At 37.0% G+C, this 22,667-nt stretch overlaps 1 protein-coding gene across 5 annotated transcripts in view; it reads left to right on the forward strand.

Moving 5' to 3' along the window:
- Positions 1–22,667, forward strand: part of RPS6KC1 (ribosomal protein S6 kinase C1) — a 141,619-nt gene that overhangs the window by 110,240 nt on the left and 8,712 nt on the right. For all 5 annotated transcript variants that reach the window (XM_010992111.3, XM_031438588.2, XM_064477179.1 and 2 more), the window contains 4 exons: positions 3,309–4,904; positions 5,176–5,265; positions 20,245–20,327; positions 21,407–21,502. In XM_010992111.3, the coding sequence (XP_010990413.3) occupies positions 3,309–4,904; positions 5,176–5,265; positions 20,245–20,327; positions 21,407–21,502 (1,865 nt within the window). The remainder of the gene's footprint in view (positions 1–3,308; positions 4,905–5,175; positions 5,266–20,244; positions 20,328–21,406; positions 21,503–22,667) is intronic.

The following is a 22,667-nucleotide window of genomic DNA, read 5'->3' on the forward strand; positions in this document are numbered from 1 at the left end:
AACTCAATAAAATAAAATTTAAAAAAGTATTTGTAAGTAAAGATATTATTTTAATTCTAATAGTAAAAGATTAGAAACAACTTAAATATTCAACAGTAGAAGAGCATTTAAATGCATCATAATATCTATCACATGGATATGCTTACAGTCATTCAAGTTCATATTCTCATGAAATTAGAAAATATTTATGATAACATGTTAATTGTGAATAAAAAGTCTGAAAATAAATGTACTAATGGTTAATAGTGTTTATGGGTGATTTATAGATTCCAGATTTTTTTGCTCTTCTCCTTGTCTTTTTCCACATTTAAAAAAATTTTACAATAAAACTGTATTTGTTTTACAATAAGAAGAAAGTATGACCAAAAATAACGACGCTTTTAGTGTGTATAAATTTCCTTGAAAGGTTTTCAAAAAATTTGTAAAGATGTCATCTTTTTATAACTTAATTTAATAAATATTTATTTAATTCCTGTTATTTTACACGTTAGACAGAATCCTCTCCTTGCAGTTATGAAGACCCTGCAGTCTGATAAAGGAGATAATGAAAGAATAAAAGTAATATTAAAGTGAAGTAGAATGTTGTAAATGTCACAAGAGGGATGAAGTGATATAAAGGCTTCTGAAAAAGATAGGAAATGTATTCAATGAGGAGGTGTAAAAAAATTGGTAAAAGAAAACAAATTCTGAAGGCCTTTAAGAATGGGTAGGATTTTGACCTGCAGATATTGGGGAAACTAACAGGAAAGAAAATTCTAAGTGGTCGGTATAGTTTGAGCAAAAGCCCAGCATGGGTAATATGTGGAAAAATTCTATTCAGATGAAATGTGTGGTGAGTTGAGGGAGAGTACCGTATCATGGTTGATACTGTATTACTGTATAGGAGTTAGTACATCATTCAGTAGGTGAAGGGAATTTGGGTTCTTGAATGGAGAAATGACATGATAAGATCTGTGCATTTTAAAATAGATTAACTGGGCAGCAATTAGTATGATAGATGATACAAGAAGGACTCAAAGTAGGGTCTAGTTGTACCTATAACATTATTCCAAGAAACAGAGTGGTCAAAGGAATTAAAAGAAGAAGATGACTGTGGGAAACATTGTGGGTAGATCTTACAAGATTTGGAAACTTGTCAGTTGTAGGAAGAACACGGTAGAAAAATTAGTCCAAGTTTGGTCTAAAGCTTTTGTGCTCGGAAGTCAGAAAGAGGGAGTGATTTGGGGGGTAAAAATAAAGAATTTAAGCACATTCAATTTCAGATTTAAACAGCTTATCCAGGTTGAATTGGTCTAAGAATGAATGCATCTTTTCTTAGAACTTTACTAGGTACTGTTTCTTGCTGATGCCTAGAACTTTACAGCTACAGATGGTGTCTACTTTGTGATGGCGTATCTCATTCTGATGCATTATCATTTGAGTTAACAACCAGTGAGTGAATGCCTGTCATGTCCTGCACTGTACAGGCAGTAGATACATAAAGATGAAAAGATTTGGTCCTGTCCTCACAGTAGTCACTGTCTAGGAGAACTGAAAACAATATGTATCATTTTATTTGGATTGCATACAAGAGTCTCAGCTTCAGGGCAGGCATTATTGTTAGTGTGCCACAGTGGAGGTATTTGTGATACGAAGAGTGTGGTTATTGTCAAAAGAATAAAAAAAAATATAGAATCAATGCAAAGCTGCTTTTGTGTGTGAGTGAGTGAATTTCAAAGCCATATAATGAATCCTTAAACTTTAGTTTGAATATGGGGAAATATGAAACACTGATTATAATTTAGTGAGGACAGAAGGTTAGCTAAGAAGAAACAAGAAGGAAAAGTTAAACACTACAATGTTCTATACTACTAATTAGTATCAAAATGGGATAAGACTGCTGTTCTACTGCATCCATAGACTGGTAGAAGGAGATGTCTGAGTATCCTAGGATTAATATTATGACATCTGTGCTTGATAGCATTTACTCTGTGCTGGGCACAGTATTGGGTTCTTCTAAATAAAGTGAAATGCCAAGTAGAAAGATCTTTGGGATGCTTTCATTGACCTTTTTACACATATAATTGACTGTCAGTGGTTATTTCCCCTTAGATTTAGTTACCCTTAGTATATGATGTTTAATAACAAAATTTAAAATGTGCTAAAAAAATGCCTTCTCCATATTAGTAGAGGGTTTTATTTTTAACACATTATTTCCTATTTTTAGAAGCTATAATTATATCTTCATAAAGTATGCTTCCACAATTACGGTTTTTAAGATTTCTGGATCAAATTTAACAGTCCTTTCTTTTTGTAATACTGTCTCTAGTCAGTAGAGCTTTGGTGGGTTTTTGCTACTTACAGTTCATTTATTCAAAGATTCTAATTACCAAGAGAGGTTGAGATTTTAATGGTTGAAACAAAACAAAGGAAAAATAAGGTGAAATAACTACCTAACAAGTATTGCTGGTAAAACATTGGATTATTTCATGTCTATTTGATTTTCATGATTCCTGTGAAATTGATTTTTATGATTTTAGTTTTTATAGGTTTCTGATATATATCAGAATCAGAATTGCAATAGCTTGCCTTATTAATGGCAGCCCAGTTAATCTTCCTCAATTGCTTTTCTAGGTCTTATACTACACATGATATGTATGGGAAATATTATTAATATGTCATTATATTTATAGTGGCATAATGGCATATCAGATACCAAATCTCTCCTCTAATCCTGGACTAGGCATTTTCAAAATGGAATAATATTGTTAACTCCCTGCCCACCCCCCCACCACTCCCCACTGTAGTATACAATTTTAAGTAGCATTTTTATGTATTTCCACTTGACCAAGGGGCCATGCTTGAAAAAATTAATAAACAGATCAGAACATAGTGAACTGTTTGTAGAATAAATTATATTTAACTTTAAAGTAGAATTTTAGCTGTGAAATTTCATGTCAGTATTTGTTATAACCAGTTTTTCTTCAAAGGAAGGAATAGGCTATCATTTTACAAGTAATTGCTATTAGGAGATATGCTTGAAACTACTCAACCAGTCAGCAATAATAAAAAGACATTTTATTTTATTCAGTTTTTTTTCATTGCAAAAATTTTATTTAGACTCTGTTGTTGTGAATCCCAAATCCAAGCTCGACTATTTTTCAAGAAGACATTTTATTAAAATGCTTCTTACAGCATGCTTGACCTTAATGGGTATCATTGGCTTGCTTTTGATTATTAGAATACTTTTTGTTTTTCCGATGGCCTTAGTAAGTAACCATTCATTTGGGGTTCTCAATTTTTTTTCCCTTGGTTGTGTTTATTCACAGGTGGCAAACTCTGGTCATATATCAGTAAGTTTCTGAACAGAAGTCCTGAAGAAAGCTTTGACATTGAGGAAGTGAAAAAATCTACACTTACTAAAGTTCAGCTGCAACAGCCCGCTTCCAGTCCTCAGGACAGCAGCAGCTTTGAATCCAGAGGAAGTGATGGGGGAGCCATGCTTCAAGTTCTGCCTCTAAAGACGAGTCTTACTCCAAGCTCTCAAGATGATAGCAATCAAGATGATGATGGCCAAGATAGCTCTCCAAAGTGGCCGGATTCTGGCTCAAGTTCAGAAGAAGAATGTACTACTAGTTATTTAACATTATGCAATGAGTACGGGCAAGAAAAGATAGAACCAGGGTCTTTGAATGAGGAGCCTTTTGTGAAGACAGAAGGGAATGATGTTGATACCAAAGCTAGGGAAAGCTTCCCAGCACAGCCTGCTGCTGACAGGGACAGCCCCAGCGCACAGCTGATAGCTCACGAGCTGAAGTTCTTTCCTGGAGAAGATGACCTAGAAGCAGTCAGTTCTCCAAGAACATCAGATTCTCTCAGTAGATCTAAAAACAGCCCCATGGAATTCTTTAGGATAGACAGTAAGGACAGCACTAGTGAAGTCCTAGGACTTGATTTTGGAGAAAAATTGTATAGTCTAAAGTCAGAATCTTTGAAACCATTTTTCACTCTTTCAGATGGAGACAGCACACCCAGGAGTTTTAGTCCCAGTGAAAGCAAGGTAGAGTTCATGTCTCAGGACACCATTAGCAGGGGCTCTGATGACTCGGTCCCAGTTATTTCCTTTAAAGATGCTGCTTTTGATGATGTCAGCGGTACTGATGAAGGAAGACCCGATCTTCTTGTAAATCTTCCTGGGGAACTGGAGCCAATGAAAGATGGTGCAGCAGTGGGACCTACGAAGTTCACACAGACTAATCTAGGCATGATAGAAAGTAAACTATTGGAAACGCCCGATGTTCTGTGCCTCAGGCTTAGTACTGAACAGTGCCAAGCTCGTGAAGAAGGCGCCACAGAGGAACTGAGTGATCCCTCTCGGCCTAAATCCCATAGTATAGCAGAGAAACACTATGCACAGGGGGATCTTGGGATGTTATTTGTAGCAGCTGTTGATCACAGTAATATAGGAGACATGTCTTTGTTACACAGTTCAGATCCCAAGTTTCAAGGACTTGGCGTGGTTGAGTCGGCAGTAACCGCAAACAACACTGAAGAAAGCTTACTCTGTATTTCTGACCCGCTCTCAGGTGCTGATGAATGTCGAGTAAACACAGACACTTTAAAAACTGAAGAAGTATTGCTGTTTACAGATCAAACTGATGATTTGGCTAAAGAGGAACCCACTGTATTTCAGAGAGACTCTAAGACTACGGGAGAGAGTGGGTTAGCACTAGAAGGAGACAAGGAAATACATCAGATTTTTGAGGACCTTGATAAAAAATTAGCACTGAACTCCAGGTTTTACATCCCAGAGGGCTGCATTCAAAGATGGGCAGCTGAAATGGTGGTAGCCCTTGATGCTTTACATAGAGAGGGGATTGTGTGCCGCGATTTGAACCCAAACAACATCTTATTGAATGATAGAGGTCAGGAACTTTTGCAAATGCATTTCTTTTTATTCGCTGTTGCTTCCAATTAACTGAGTAGGCGTTTTATCTTGTAATTAGTATCTTCATTTCCTGTCTAGAGCTTCATTATCAGTGCAGCAAATTCACCCCCAGTAATAGCTTCTAGTACTTAATGATGCCATTATTCTTAATGATACTGTTTTTAGCTACAAAAGGAGTAATTACAGTTCACTTCTGCAGAAAATGGAAGAGAAAAATGTTTTGATTTCTCCTGTCGTTTTGTTTTTAGGACACATTCAGCTAACGTATTTTAGCAGGTGGAGTGAGGTTGAAGATTCCTGTGACAGCGATGCCATAGAGCGAATGTACTGTGCCCCAGGTTAGAGCAATCTCCTAAAATGTTTCACTTGGAAAAGTAGTTCGTCAGCTCTCATTTCTTTACAGATGTTGTATTTTCACTAGCAGTTGACCGTATGTTGGATTTGGTTATACCTTTAAGGGGAATAAAACCAATAAATAATCCACAGTCTAATATGTGTGTAGGGATGCGTGTGTGTATGGATTATGCTTCTGTTAAATGGGTCTATACTTAGAACTGACAGTGAACTCTGGGAAATGTCTTAAGTTCCTTAGTGTTTAGAAGGACTTTTAAATATCCCGAACCTCTTTAAATGGGTGATCTTTAAGATGTGAGAGGTAGATGACTAAAAGAGTAAAATTCCTGAGGCTGAAAATGGATAAAAACGGGAAGTTAAGGGAAAAAAGGCAGTGTTGTGACTTCTATAATGAGCCATCCTGGCATTTTAGAGCAGATTTTGAAGAGTTCTTGCCACATTTGAGAAATTTTAGGAAGCAAGTTCCTGTTTTGAGATAGAAGTAGAGAAACAACAGGTTTCTCTATCTCTTAACTGTGTTGTCTTTTTTTTTTTAATTAGAGATTTATTTCTAGGTGGTGGGCGTGCTCAGGGTTAGATTCTTTGCTGATAATTCCATTTCTTTTAAGCATACGAATTGGATTTGAGTTAGTTTCTCTCATCAGTACAGATGGTGCTATGTTTGAATCCAAAGTTTGTTCACCTTTTGCCTAGCATTCCGCCTCTTTGGATGGCCGAAGTTGTTTCAGTTATCACCCCTCTGGCTTTCAAATGAGGTTCAAGCTGATTTTACTGACATGAGCTGCTTAGTTGTTGATTAATACAGTATTTAATGCTTAGAAGCTAACCAGCATGTTATTGATGCTAACATTGTTTCCCAGCATAATGGGAAATGATTATAATTAGGATTGAAAGAGCTATATTGTTTGTAGTTACAATCTTCATTGTTAAGAATTATTTCTCTTTTGGGGAATAGAAAAGTTTCTCAATCTGCAAAGCAAATATCCTATAACTGTTTCCTGAAAACAGTGATTTAGGTTTTCTTCTTACTGTTAGACTCTTTTCTTTCCTCTCTCTTCCCCCAAATTAGGGTTGTTTGATTTTATCTCTTCGTAGGGGCAATAGAGCATGCCTACATTTTTTTGTTTCTCTCAAATAGATATTATTATGCTGATTTTTGAAATCTTACTGGTATGATTTAGTTAATGGGATAACAAAAAATTTCAGAGTGAAATCACTTTATTATGGTTATCTGGTTTACTTTTTAACAGGCCTTCCCCCTTTCTAATTTGATAGTAAATAACATTTTAGGTACCAATGTGTAAAAATTTATATGTTAATTATAATAAATTTTGAGGTTTTAGGATCAAAATTAAGTCTTTAAGTTCTTTTAAGTGAAACCTGTTAAATCCTGAAGTCAAGTGCAGTATAAACTTCACATCAAAACCAGAGGTTTATGGGGCAGTTTAATGTTTGTAAGTGGCTCCTTATTTCCTATATGTCTTCTCACTTTCTTATTGAAAACTATACGGTTGCACTTGGGCATTCTAGCAGATTATTTTTCTTCAGAGGACAGACATGTTTACTTTAATATCTATAGCATACTGACCTCCTGAGAATTTTAATATATGTGGAACAAATCATACCACATTCATCAATAGATACATACTTTCAGTTTTGTGGACTGAAATACAATTTTGTGTACTGAATTTAATACAGATCAGTTTCCAAGGTCTAATTTTTAAGCCTTTTCCCAGAAGTCACAATTCTCATAGTTTACCAGCAGGTGGCAGTCTACCATTAATGGATTTTCACTGTCATCTTCCAGGTTGCCCTTCACTAACGTTTGAAAAAAGCTGCGGTCTGAAGAAGGGCTTTGTTTTAATTATTTGTAAAAGAGCATTATATTTTCAAGCTTTATGAATTACAAAAGTGTTCCAGCATTATGGCATACATTGAACAATGTGGGAAGTCTCTTCATTCTTTGGGCCTATTAATTTGTTTTATCAATAGGATAAAACTAAGTCAGTAATGGCTTTAATTGAAAAGTAATGCTAGTGTTCTAATTTAGATGATCTTAAACTTAGAGTTGCTGAACTCAGTTAAGTTTGTGTACTCCTGCATTCCTTATCCTGCAAGGGGAATTCGAGCAAAAAAGTTGTAAATTACTGCTTGTTTCAAATGGAATAGCAGTGCTACTGATAAAAACTACAGGTAGACTTTACTCTTCTCAGAGGGGTGGAAGCAATGATAAGATGCTAATGTTTCAATGCTTAAAAATCATAAGTCAGTGAATACACAGGAAAATAGAGTAGTTAGTCATCTTTTGATCTACCCTTAGAAACAACTAAGGGTTGAAGTAATTTTCCTCCCACGTCCCACTTGCCCTCCCATTTCCCAACTCTAACCTTAGTATTATTGTCCAAGTAACTCTAAAGCACGTTAAGCAGCTGATGTTTGGTTAGAAAGTAAAGTTGTCACAAGATTATGATGAGAACGATTCACTTCTGTTTAAACAGCATGCAACCTCTACCCCTACCACTCCTCCCTCCTGGGAATCCTTATCACATATTTGTCCTAAAAACATTATCCACCTGCCCTGCGCTTCATAATATCAGCAGTGTATCTTTTTATCTTGTGGATGATGTGCCTTTATATTTTGAGAAAAATTTCCAGTAACAGATTCGATTTACATGGACAGAAACTTGAGCAAATGCCAGACTAGCAGGGGGGCCATTATTCTGCTCTATAAATAAGTTTAAAAAAGAAAACACACACACAGAAACCTGTGAATCAACATGTTTTGGTCTAATTGAGGGGAAAACCAAGACAGATAAATTTTGAAATGCAAATGATCACCTTCTGTTACTTAAGTATAGTTTCTGCCAACTTTGTGATCTTAGATTTTAAAAAGTCATAGTCATTTCCACAACGTATACTACCAGGGATGTCCGATATTCACAAATCTCTACGACAAAATGAAGAACTTTTTTAAAAAGTTGCCACTTTTTTATATTAAAGAAAATAAATCCAACAACAAAAAGACAAAAACCATGGAGCTTTCTCTGTCTACATCTGTGAAAAAGCCAGCAAATAAATGGCTGCAGCTGCAGGCCCATCAAGAGGGTCTTGAGAGTATGAATTCACAGATCAAACCCAGCACTGTTTTCAAAGTAGAAGCCATTCCTTTTAGGTTCACTTTGCATTCTTAGATTATCTAGGATGGTTCTCAAGAAAGATTTTATTTTAAATAAACATCATTCATGGTAAATGGGTTCCTTTCATAGCACAGAAATGCAGAGCAGAGTTCAGGAAGAGAAAAAGCAAAGAAATAATCCCCAAAGTAGGAAGAGATTGTGTAGCATGACAACATACATATAACACTGTCGAGTTTCCGTATTAGGAGAGTTTTAGATACTTCATTAAGAAATGTTTAGACAGATTCTCCTGATTTTTGTTGGGAGAGATTATAGAATAATCTGGAGAATTATAGAATAACTGTAGTAAACTGGTTATTCCTCTCGAGGACTTCCTTGTACTTACTCTGACCTAATTTCTATTTGTTTGTACAAACACATAAACACACACATATACAGAAAAGATTTTATGGACTATATCACTGGAACTAATAATTTATCATAATATAGAATAAGTTTTTGTTACAGTATTTTAACATACAGGAAAAGTAAAATGTCAAGGAAGTATTTATTCTTTTACCAGTATTTTTTTCTTAGCAGTCTCGACTCTTCATCATAAAAAAAAAATGCTAGAAATAGAACCTATAATATTAAGCACACACAACACAAAAGACTGTATTTGAAAGTTTAACATGCAATCTAAGACAAGTGAATAAAACTGTTTATATGTTAGTTATTATGCTAACATAATCACTTAAGTTTCCCGTTCTTGTCTTAACAAGTTGATACGGTGTCCTATCAGTGTGTCCTTCACCTTCATTTTCCACTCTATTACGAGCCTTTATACATGCTTGAAATTTACATTGATATTTCTCACTGAATACTTTTCACACTTGAGAATTTATAGGTGAATATGTTTGTAAATTGAAGAAGTCCAAAGTGCTTTTTTACTGCAGCCCAGTCTCCACGCTCCCAGATGTCAAATGACAGGTTTGCTTCCTCTCTTAGGCGATTTCACACTTGGAAACAGCTCACAGCTGACGGTGAAAAGTGAAACATAGAAAAATCATGCTGAAAACTATCTGCAAAATTCAGTTTTAGAGCATGACATTTATTTACTATCAGCCTTTGCTCTTCTAGCCTGACTTTATCAAATAATCCATGAATATATTTTTGGGGCATTGTCTCCCCTGCCCTTCTCCATAGGCATGTTTACACACGATTAGTTGCTTTTTAAGCATGGTGCTCTGTGTGATAGTTATGTATTTGATAATTAGATCTAGGACTCAGACCATGGATGGTTTAAAAAAACATGAGATCATCATATGTTTAAGATTTAGAATATTAAGATGGAATTGAGAATTACCAGAACTCGATTTTTTTCTAACTCAGCCATTAACTCGTTGTGTGACCTCGGGCAAGTTATTTAAGGCTTTTTAGGCCTTAATTTACCAATAGCAAAGTAGATATTAAAAACTTTTTTTCTTAACGTTTTATTTTGAAAAATTTCAAACATAGAAAAAAGTTGGAAGAATTGTATAGTTAGCATCCATATTTACCCATCGTCTGGATTCTACAGTTATATCTAGCCAAAATAGATTTTTTGGGTATTCATAAGTTCACAGATGTCAAATGATATAATACCCTTTTTATACAAAATTTTGTCAAAATTCAAGTCCATCTTCTTAAGGCAAGAATTTCTCCCCCCCCCAAGAATAAATACTGATTTCTTGTCTGACATCAGTAGGGTTAAAAGAATTATTTCACTTGGAGAACTTTCTAAGTATTCTATTTTTGCTCATTTATAGTTTTTACGTAAAGTATACTATGTGGTAATGAGGGGTTTATTGAAAATATTTTCACTTGGAGGGAAAAAGCCAAGACAACTTTTGAGTAGGGTGAAATTTGAAGCCAAAATTTTTAACAAAAAAAATTATTTAAAAGAAGAGTCATTTAGATCTGAGAATTTCTGGGTCCTGGGTAACTTCACCATGTATGAGGAATCTAATTTTAGGAATATGAAATTGATAGAGAAAACAAATGAATACAGATATATATTTTGAAATAATAATGTTATAATCAGGAACTATGCCTTTATCTCTGGTCTAGTCTGGTTTTTTCCCCAAAGGAGAAGGAAGAAAAAGGCAGTAGGGAGCTATAGAAATAATTTAAAAAGAGTAAAATATTTGTGGTTAATATTTAAACATTATGTTTCAAACAGTAACTCTTTTGTTTGATTTACCCTTAAGCAAAACTTCAACAGTAGCTCTCTTGTACATAGTCAATGTTTTAATGTTTTCCTTGAATGATTAGCAAGTACTTTTAATCTTTTGCCTTTAGTTCCTAATGTTACAAAAACTAAATCTATATTTTCTTCAAGAGAAACAGAATCTTTTCAAGTTTGCCACAGAATTTTAAAATTTTACACTGACAAAAGTTCCCTGGTGCACTCTACCCTGTGTCCTGATGAAGCTTATGCCATGAGTATGTTAGGATAAGCAAAAAGAGGTTCAGGTCAACTCAAGTCTTACCCTTATCCAGAAGGGCAAGACCCTTCTGATGGAAAGAAAATTGAAGGGTCACTTTATACATGTTTGAGGGTCTGGAACCTTGGGGTCTGTCTCTAGGATAGGATGTGGTCTTGGAGCCCTCACAACCCGCCAGTGATGGCCCAGTCACCGTCACCTCTATGTTAAGATCACTCCATATTGAAATAGACCCGTTCTGAAACCATGCTTCTCATCAGGCCAGAATGTGATTTGTCTCTGGCGATGAGAACGAGACAGAGTAATCACGAGTGTTCAGTCCTTGTTATTTGGCATCTTAGTGAATGTAACACATCAGGCCATTTCAAGAGAAGAAATTCTTCAGCTGTTAGAACTAGAGAATTGATAAGAGTGAAAGAATTGATGCTGCATTTCACCTTTTCTTTATGAAAACAGTAACTCTGTGCATTTCATAGTACTACCTGCCATTGGGGAATAGAGGGTTTACCTCAAGCTTTAGATTATTAAAAGGAAGTTAATTTTCACCTCTCATTTACTCCAAATCTTTTTCTTCATGATCTTAGACAAATTTCTTTTTTAGAAGAGGAACATGAAATTAGAAACTTACAGTTTTAAGTAATAATTACTGTGTAATAATGCTTCTTAATTTTAAGGTCTAAATGGATTTTTGGCAACTGTTCAGTTAATTGGCCTCACCACCATATTATCATAAAGAAGAAAGTGAGCTATCCTTTACCCCTGATATTTAACAAAGAAGATGTAATGCTGAGTTCAACATTATGTACCAGAGCTGTTGGCCAGCTTCTTTGACCAAATCATCAGTTTTTATACCACGTAAAACCTTGTCAGTTTGAATCTCCAGGAAGTAACCAGGGCTGACTCCTTCTAAACAATTATTCATAAATACTTCCTTCAAATAAATGTTTAAAAATGGTAAGGTTTTAAAAAATTGATGATAAAGCAAGCAGAATTCCTGAAGCTCCTTTAATAGCAGTGCGTGCAGCTCTGCCTGCCTAACGCAGCAGCAGAGCAGCAGGGAGAGAGAGAGAGAACTGCATCTGTCATTTTCACAATTTTCAGTTAGCCCTTTTCTCATCAATCAACTTTAATGGCTTTGGTTGGGTAACACTCTGACACTGGATGGCTATTCCGAATGAAGTTGTTGTGATATGATCAATGGAAAATGGAGCATGCTATTAGTTTTTTTTCCTACTAGAAATGCAGTGTGAGAGACTTAAGCAAGAATGTATAGAGCTCAGAATTATAATTATAATCAGTCAACCAGAAGTCATATGGTAGTTACCTGTTTCTTATCTTACTTCACAAGAAAACGGTACAGTAATGATACCCATACTTTCTTGAATAAGTAATTTTTGGCTCTGGAATGCTGAATCTAGTTAAATCAGTGAGAACTTGACCCAACTAGTGCAGATAATTGCAGGAAAGCTCAGAACATGGTTGCCAGGTCACCACGACAACAAGAAATTCAGAGCTGGGTAGTGGGAGAAAAGCAGAATTGGGTATTTTGTCAAGCCTGGCCTGAATTAGCTGAGTGTGGTGTGTCCTTAACATTCAAGTCTCCATAATACGAATCAAGGACCAGAGTTTCATATAATTAGATTACCTGAAAACCAACTGAATTAATAACGTGGTGGTGGCAGGAAACAAGGCTGGAGACTGGGATGAGCCAAGAAAAGCCAAGAAAGTGTGTGGGAGGCGGAGCAGCATGGCATCTCCCCATCACTAGGGGGTGCTGTGGAGAAGCCCAGAGCCCCAGCTGCCGCAGACTCTTCCCTCGGGAAAGTGCTAGCCTCTGCCGTTGGTCTTGTCTGGACAATATTCTCATGAGTTAGAGTGATGTGATACCAGCAACTTTTAAACAGTTCATATGCTGTACTCCACAAATAAGGCATTTGAATAATCAATTGAGTGCAATGTTGAAGGGCTTCACGGAATATGGAACAGATAATCGGGCAGCCAACATTTTCTGAAATATAAATATATAAATATAAAGTAAGAAAAAAGGGGGCAAAATGCCCATTTGAAAGGATGGGCTAAGACATGCAAATTCCAGCCTCTAGTTAGTCCAGATATTATAGCCGGCTTACACATTTGTAGCACATTTCATGTAATTCTGTGTCTGGATTCCTTACATTGAACAGGAGCAGGAGAAACCTGGAGTCATCTCCCAGTCCTGTCTTCTTCCTGTCCCCAGGGTTTTTCAGCTTTATATCCTTACCATGTGCCGTCTGTGCCAGGACAAACCATTGCCGTCACTGTGCTCTACAGAGGGGAGCTCTGAAAGCTGTCCAGCTGTCCACTCAAACAGCCCACTTTAAGCCATCGTCATCTCTTGCTGGACCACTGCAGTCCTCAGCTGACTGGCCTCCATCCTTGCCTGCTCTCATCTGTGTTCCCTTCAGCTGCCAGAAAATGCTTTTGATAACGTTTGAAGCTTTCTTGCCTACCACATGTGGAGGACAAAAGGACTTGATGTAGATCTCTGTGCTCAATGAGACTTAAAGAGAATTCATGTGATGAGGCCTTTCTTTGTAGGTATTTTGAATGCACTGTGCCACAAGACACAAGATGGATATGGTTATTCAACAAACATTTATTAAGTGCCTCCTGTGTCCCAGGCACTGCTTAGGAGCTGGAAATAAGACATAATTGGTTTAGTATTGACAGTTAATCTTGAAGATTTGTATTAAAAAAAGGGATTGCCTAAACAGAAGACCTATACAGTTAATTATCTAGGACGTTAATAGACTTTTATAGGTGAATAGTTATATTTATAGAATTATAATCTGCCAAGCTAACAAAAGGTACGCTTAGCTGTCCCTCTTCTCACAGTTTAGTTCCATGTATTGTTGGATATATATAAATAAATGCTTTCTTCTGTGCTGCTTTCTCTTAGCTCTTTAGTCATCAGCTGTAGTGGAAGACTAATGCTCAGCCCCTGCATAGAAAATCTTTATACACAGCAAGAGCTGGTGAGGGAAATTGACTAGAATTTTGTAATTCTAGTCCCTTTCAATTAGCAACAGATGCTGCGGGGAAAGATTGTCTGTGTAGGAACACAGTACTAATGTCTCCATGCTCTCGCTAACATGGAATGCTCGTTGCAGAAGAAGGATGTTCTTTTCCTTGGTCCAAGTATGTCACTAGTGATAGATCAGGTTTTTTCTTTTTTTAACTTTTCTCCACTATCTAAGGCCATTAATGAAATCTGACTCCCCTGGAAGAAAGTTAACAAACTATTTGTAACAGCATTTTAATCTTACTGAACACTTACAGAATTTATAGAAAATTTAGATACCACGGCTTTTTTCCTGATACTGTCAAAGTGTACATGGTGTTTAATTTTAAGGTTCATAAGACTGTGGCTTCGTTTTTATACTGTTTTATTCACCAAAGATCTCTCTTTTATTCTAAAAGCTAATTTTCCCCCCTAAAAGAGAGAGTTGGAATCCTTAAGGTCAGGTATTTAAAGTCAAAATTTTAAAACTTGTTTTGGAAAAAAAAAAATCCTGTGGCATTAGAAAACTATATTTACTGCCCCTCTCCCCTAAAACTATACTTAGTTTTGGTTATCACTTTACTGTATTCTATAGGTCTGTGCCTTTAAAGTTGTTCCATCATTCTGATATTTGGATAAAGTGCTCTGTCATTTATGTGACTTAATTCTTTCGGCATCTAAATGTTGGTTTAACTTGACTATGATGTAAATACTTTATTTGCAACAATTGTTGCTTTTTCATTGAATTTTATTTGACCTCTTAATAAGAGTTCCAGAATTACTATAACTTTGAGAGTGAAGAGAAGTGAGGCCTCTAAGATAAAAAGTATAGTTAAGGAAAGGAGTTTAGGAGAAATATTTACTACTTGTTCTAAATTAAAGTAGAATTTCTCTATGTGAAATTATCTGCTAAGTAAATTCTGAACTAACTGTGTTTGCTACTACGTCCTGAAAGGAAGGTAGAAATAACAGAATGTGCAGCTGGAGGCGTTATGGAATTGTCTCCGGAGGTTTCTGGAATGGGGGTGGGCAGCTCATTGTTACTATCAGTTGAGGTAAGGGAAAGGGTGCTAGGACCTGTTTGGGTCTCCCTCAGTGACAAAACCATGGAACAGAATCGAGTGATATCACCAGTCTGAAAATGTGCCTTAACAAATCCATCAAAGAACTAAATGCAGAATATCAAATTCCCTTATTTACCAAGCACAGTGACGGTGAAGTAAAAAGAAAATTCCCAAATTTGGGAATTTACAGTTGGTTAAACTGCAAGGTGATTCATCTTTCTAAAGCTTTATAGAGAGGTTGGTATTCATTTTTAAAGTCTGAGTTTGAGACACATTTTCTAGCTTTTAAAGCTCTCTGTACAGTTTCCAGCGCAGTTTTAGCGTTATCTGCAATTTTTTTTGAGCCATGTCTTTTGACAAATCCATGTGACATGACCTGTACAGCCCTAAAAGGCAGGGCCTGGGCCGGTGGATAGAGTATGTCGTGATTTCAGTAATGCTGAGATCACGTTGTCTCTCCTGCGTCTTTCAGACTTCCTCAAGTCTAAAAGTGTATACTCTGCTGCTTTCCTTTCACTTTTCATACAGATAAAGACATTTTATGGTTTCCTGAGTCCAAGCTTTCTGCCTTTTTGCTCCTTTACTTTTCAGGAGCAAGGCTTATTATAGTGCAGTTTTGGGGTCAGGTTAACATTATTATTTTTGGCTTGGTAAGAGGGAGACTTAGTAAACTCTGACTATCATAGGGACTATAAAACTGTCTTATTCTATGTTTTAGCAAGCCCTTTGACAGTGTGGGTTACCAAGGCAGCATTATTTTTCTGAAAAATACCCTGGCTTGTTGAAGAGTGTTCTATGAGGTGTTAAACATGAGTAAAACAAAGGTAGGCAAAGCGCGTTTTTATGTTGTGGTGTCTTTATTGTTTTATTTAAACTTGTTTATACGCTTGTGAATTATGATCATTTGAATCATTAGTATGAGTCAGTGTTGTGTTAGAATTTGGGAATTGAGAGTACTAAAATGAGAGGTCTGGGATTTTACTAGACTGCCCTCCCATTGCTGTCCTCAAAAAAATTTGGATGAGTTGAAATCTAATCTGGAGCTGATTCTGTGTCTCCCTTACATTAAAAGATGATAATCGTTGGATTTAGTGGCGCTGACTCGTTTCGCTTGCCACCAGGTCTCTCAGGGACAGGGCAGGGTGGCTGTGCATAGGAAGAAGGAAGATTGTGGAATGCTGGCCCATTTTAGCATAATCCCACTCTTTGGGCATCTTAGGTTAATGGAGGGAGAAGAAGTTATGAGAAAGGCTCTTGAGTGCTTTTGAAAACACTTTCAGGATTGTAAAATTACAGGTAGAGGGATTGTTAGAGGTCCGGCTGTCCTCGTTTTCAGAGCAGCTGAAACACTCAGCCAGGCTCAAACAGAAGCACAGCTGGAGCCCTGTCAGCACGTGTCTGACTCAAAGACAAAAATCCAAGATTCTGTGATATCACCGTCTCTTTTTGAGCTTTTGTGGAAATAATCTGAGAATTTGTTTGTTTTCGTAGGGAGTAGTTTATTTGCTCACTGTAGCGCTGCTGTACTTGCGGAGAATAAGGATGCTGCTTTACCGCCCTGGAAACCGCAAATACAGGATGGAGTGTCAGGAGAAGGGGCGTGCACAGAAACCGAACACAGTGGGTCTTACAGGGAAAATATTTTGGAAGTTGACAAAACAGAGTTGAATTTATCTTTCAGAATGTTTTTCTGCTTTTTCCCCAAAGATTTTAAAAATTCAAGGTAGGAGTTGAAAGGGGCTTCTCAGCTTTGCTACGTAATACTTTAAAAATAGCCTCACAAATTTATTTGGTATTTCTTTATATTCTCTGCTTTTGACGTAGGACACACATACCTGACTGTTCACCTTGTATTTAGAGTAGCAATCATGCAGCTTTATATATAAGTCAGTACTCTTGGTTTATGCTTACATTTTTGTATAGATTTTGCCAGTTAAGCAGTTACAGAGTACTGGTTTTGATGGGCACAGAACCTCTGGCTTCTTTTTGGCAGTGCAATTTCAGGGTGTATCTTTAAAATTTTAACGTAAGAATTATTGATCTATAAGGGATGTTGAAAAGACAACAAAAATCCTTCATTCTGATTATTAAAAGAAAGTGAAAATTCTGTTTTAAAACCTTAAAGGAAAATTTTATGAGTACCTGCTTCCAGTTGTTTTAATGTTTAGTTTCCTTAGCCATTAGGAAGTTCTTCTTTGTATCTTATCTAATACAGAGCTCTTTGTTCAGAGTCATCTATTTAAACAAGGACAGTTAGTCATGATGTTACTTTCACATAAATTAAAGAATCCTTGCTTAATATAAAGTCATTCTGAGAAATAGTGATTCAAGCTGTGCTGTTAATGGGATGGATTTAAAATGTGTTCAGTTTTCACCTCCCCTCCCCAGATTTCCATGAGGAAAAAATCTAACTTTTCAAAGTTGCTGTCCTTCTTTTTTAGCCCTATCAGATTAAAGACAACATTGAGACTCGTTGCCTTCCTACTTTCAGAAGCTGTTTTTCTTAGATTGGATCTCTAGGCCTGAACTCCACTAAAAGGTTAAGTGGTGACCTCCAAGAAGGGGAAGAAAGACAGAAAAAGAGGAGGGGGATAGCAGCAGGCTGTCAGTGGAAGAAAGAAGGGAAGATCAAGGAAGGATGCAAAAAGAATTGGGGAGAGAGTGAAATAGTCCCAGGTTGGCAGAGCTAGAGCGTCGCCAGCAGTTCTGCCAGGTGCCACTTGGTGCGTCCTGGGCTAGGTAGGGAGCCAGCCGAACACGGAGAGTAAATTGTCTTCAGGGCCTACTTGGGTCTCTTGCTCCGTCTTCACAGACTAGGCCTAGCCTAGCGCCTGGTTTGTGCAGTTTGTGTATGTTGGTTGAATGCATCTGATGGGTTGAGACTTCATGGAGGCCTGAATATACATATTCCTGATTAAGCAAGACATTTGGATGTTATTTAATGGTCAGTGGCAAGCCATTTCAGAACAGGGAAATGATGTAATCCATTGCCTGGAAGGAAATGTGCAAAAGGCTATATTTGATGACAGGGCTATGGTGAATTTCTTTTACTTTTCTAAAGTTTATAAGAACACACATCCCTTCTAAAGTTTCTGGAGCACACTTCTGAGGTGATGGTGGCTGTCTCTGGGGAGGTTGGGAGTAGGGGTGGGGGCAATGTGTTTGAATCTGGGAGGGGTTGCGTAAACACTTTGAATGAGAGCTGCTAAGGAATTATCCCTCAAGGGAATCACTATTTTCTGAAATCCCCAAGTATCAAAATTGTAGCATTTATAGCTAAATTTAATCCAGAGGCCCTCAGATCTAACCCTGGTGTTGCTGATGAGATCAGGTGACTTCCTCAAGGCTCTTAACCCAGGATTTCCGTTTCCTAGTCCGTTGCTGTCTCTAACACACGATAACATTAAAGTTGTAGAGGAGACTGTAGGCTCTGAGGGAGGGCTGGCCTATGTAACTTCGTCTTCCTGGCTCCAACAAGCCTGCTTATTGTCATGTCATCTTGCTGTACATTTAAAATTGCACCGCTTAACTACTCATGTGGGTTAATAAGTATAGGAATGGTATCCCAGAGGCAAGCCGCTAAAACATTGTCGTAGTTTCTCACTGGTCTTTTTAAAAAATACATACTTTTAAAATTAGGATTCTATTGTCTTATAGCTTGTTTTTTAAAATTTAATATAACCAGACGTTTACTTATACACTTAAACCTTGTATGAATACATTTAAAATGCTTACATAGTATTTCATCATGATAATGTGCCACACGACGTATAATTAGACCTCTGTTGTTAGATAGTAGGGTAGTTCTCAGTTTAGCAAACAAGCCGCACATGGCTCTTGGAGGATTAGGAGACTTCTGGTCATTCATAGAACAATTTAAGTTAGTAAAATATGTATGTTTTCTTCTTACCACCTAGCGGAGAGCAGGTAGTTAGAGCCTGGAGGGTGTGATCTGGCATGAAGCACAGCAGAGAGCAAGCCCGGGCAGGGGCTGCTGTGAAGGGTGTGGTTCCACCCAGGCCGTCTGAAACCCAGAATGGCGTAAGGACAGGGATTCGGAGGAAGGTTGCTGAGGTGGAGTCATTCCACTGTCTTGCATAGGGACGGCTCTTTTCTTTTCCTGGCCCATATGACCTTTGCTTCAAGACTTAAAACTCAAGCTATGTTAATTATTATTATTATTATTTTTTTTGGTTCTCCAACACAGTAGATTTGCTAAGTATTGGTTAAAAGGCTGGGCACCTGAGCACCACTTTCAGTCATATTGTCCAAGTTCCAACCTACCTGCTTAAAACCTCTTCAACAGTATTGTTGTGAGGTGTGGGCTACCTGCAGACAAATAATGAGTGTGTTTTGTCAGTCAAATGCAAATGAAAGGGCAGGTACTTCTCAAGCGTAGTGACTAGTTGAATGTTACTAGAAAAGGACAAGAAGACATCAAACATGACTTAAGGGCTAAAAGCCTCAAAAATGGTGAAATGAGAAGTTATTATTGCTGATTGGTAGAGAAGAACCTGAAAGATGATACCTGAAAACTCACATTTCCAGAACTTGTGCTGATGAGAGGTAGATATAACACAAATAAAATTCTCATTTGGAGATACTCTAAAAGCCCTTATCTTAGCCAGTAGTTCCAGATGTGGCTTAAAACAGCATATCTACCTGTGCTTTTAAATAACAAAGTGGGTAAATTTGCATTTCACATGCTCCTCCGTTAGTTGAAAACAATTGATTATATAGGATAGGAGAGGGATGATACTGTAAACCGGGTCTTAGTTCTGCTGCTGATTTTCTGTATGACATTGAACAAGGCATTTCACCTCTCTGGTTTCTAACCTATAACTAAAAGGATAATTAATACTGGTTTCAGTAATTTTTGAAGTACCTTCTGAAACCTAGAGTCTTTATTTCTAAAACAAAGAATGACCCCGAGATAGGTCATATACATTCTCAAATTTGAAAAAATTAAGCAAAATGCTGATCTAGGAGTTTCCTGTAACTTTCAAGTAAAGCATCTTGAAGGTGTCCCTCCATCAACTAAAGAACAAATGTCTCAGTTTAATATGTGACTGCATAAAAAAATGCAACCACAGTAGGTGACCAAAGGGATAAGTAACTTTCAGGAATTTTGAAAGCCCAGTAGTATTTAGTATGTGCTCTCTCAGCATTAAAAAGGTCACCTTGCAAAATACATGTTAATTTTGAAAGTTTAATTGACCTTTGGAATTTTAATATCAACCTTTTTTGGTGTGTTTAGAGGTTGGAGCCATCACGGAAGAAACTGAAGCCTGTGATTGGTGGAGTTTGGGTGCTGTCCTCTTTGAACTTCTCACTGGCAAGGTAAGCAGTGACCTGGATGTTTAATAAGTCTATCCAGATGCTACCTTGATTTCAAATTGAGACTATTTAGCCTTTGCCTCTAGTTTTTAGATCACGGACTAAGTAAGAAAAACTTGATACCAAAAATGGAGGGGTGCAGAAAAATACAAGTTTATCAAGATTTCAGATTTTTGTAAAAGTCGAATTATATTACATTGAACAAATTGATAGTGAAATTCTGTTATGTCACAATGGTTGTACATAGTGAGATATAAGACGAGACATTCTTTTTCTTCTTTCTCTGTGGTTCAGTTTTAACAGTTAAATTTGTAAGGTTCATACATGGATTCATTAGAATTTTCTGTATGTTTTAAACACCTAGTCTGAAACCAGGAGGGGATTATCATTTTAGAAAGCAAGTGTAGATATTAAAGGTAACATTATCTTTTTTCTCAATACTGTAAATTTTTCCTATCCATTCTAGCTTAAGGACAGAATTTATACTCCCTCTGATCAATAACTTTTAAGTAAGATGTTTGAGGTTAGTAGTTAATAGACTTTAGTAGAGTATTGTGCAGATTGCCTCCTGGATGAAAATAGAGAAATGAACAGTCATACTTTTGTAAGTGGTTACCTACCTTAAATATGTAGTTAATGCTGAACTCGTAACACTGTCGTAGAATATACAAATCGCCTATATGTACATTTAAACCATGCAGTGCTATACATATATAAAGCATTATTATTAACAAATTTTCAACTTGGAAGGTTTTTTAAGAACATTAAAAAATTTCAGTGCTATCAAGTCCTTTTTAGTTTTTGGATGTAATGTAAGCTTTTCTGTTATTAGGCATCTTTATAACTAAGGGAAAAGGGCGAAAAGCGTAAGCTTGTGATGGGATTTTGATGACTGCCTGTATTTCAGTTAGAAGTTCTGCAGGCTCATAGTCCTTTTCCTAAACTGCTTAGAGGGCACTGTGTTGATTACTGCACCTCCAGTTAGGTTGGTCGTTGAGCTCTCCATATTTGCTGTCCATATTCTGATGGAACAGAATGTGATGGTATTTGGGATAAGAAGTGTACCTGATTGATTGTTTCAGACTCTGGTTGAGTGCCATCCAGCAGGAATAAATACTCACACTACTTTGAACATGCCAGAATGTGTCTCTGAAGAGGCTCGCTCACTCATTCAACAGGTAATTTAATTGACCTATTGGCCAAGTATATCAACCATGCAAATTAACAGAGTCCACAGCTCCAAGCTCCAAAACCTTAAAGAAATTAGTTTTGGGCAAGAAAGACCCATTACTAACCACAAATTCAGAATCAGTACTGTGTGTCTTTAGGCTTCTGCTGTTATCTAAGTATTGATGATGTCAGAACAGTTAAAGCTTGTTGGTATTAATTTTTTTCCCCTCGGAAATCCAGGCTAATGTTTAGTCAGTTCCATATATCTGTGTAGGCATAAGATTTCAGTATTGCTTTTAGCTTGTCTGGAGCTGCCCTGTTATATTTTGTAACCCTATATGAATGGCTATTTTCAATTTTTGATTCATATTTATAAACTTAGGAATGGGCTACTTAGGAGAGAAGTTGGTAGGAAATCTTGCCAAGTTAGGTCACTTGTAGATCCATTCATGGAACTTGAATACTGGTATCAGTGTACTTCTGGTGGCTTTGAGGAAAGAGATTACTGATAATTACAGTTCAGTATCCCAGAGGTAGGCTTGGAACTCTAGCGATCTTCTTAAACTGATTCCCCACATTTAAAATGCTCCTCTAGTTTTGGAGAAGGAGTTTTGATGAGTACACTGAGGCTTGTTTAGCACTGTGACGTAGAGGCTCACAGTTAGACAGGCCTGTGATCCCGTATACTCTTATGAAAAGATCAAGGGAAAGGTTATTTGAAAAAGATCAAGAACTAAAATTTTTGTTTAAGGAAACGTGAATTATTTTTATAAATCAGGGAAAACAAAATTTAAAAAAGAAAGAAAGGAAGAAGGGAAGGGGAGAAGATATTAAGAAGAGAATCACTTAGTATTCACCTGAAGAGTGATTTTGGTTCCGTTCAACAAATCTGTGCAAGGCATAGTGTCATAAGCTGCAAAGGTAAGGCTCCCAGATAGCTGTGTCACAGGTAGATTTGACAAAGGCCATCAGAGAGGGTTAAAGCGTACTGTGGCAAGTCAAGGTAACGAGGTGTTACAGTTGAGGCAGCGGTGGTATTAGGAAGGGTTTTGTGCAGTGGGTGTTATTCTTGTGGGGCCTTAGCCCGAACTGCAGCATTGCAGGGTTGGATGTGGAGGAAGAGCTAGATGGAACGCACAGCTTGAACAGAGGCACGGAAGGAGTCAGAAAGCC

This window comes from Camelus dromedarius, chromosome 21 (assembly GCF_036321535.1).
Source record: "Camelus dromedarius isolate mCamDro1 chromosome 21, mCamDro1.pat, whole genome shotgun sequence".
Lineage (NCBI taxonomy): Eukaryota > Metazoa > Chordata > Mammalia > Artiodactyla > Camelidae > Camelus > Camelus dromedarius.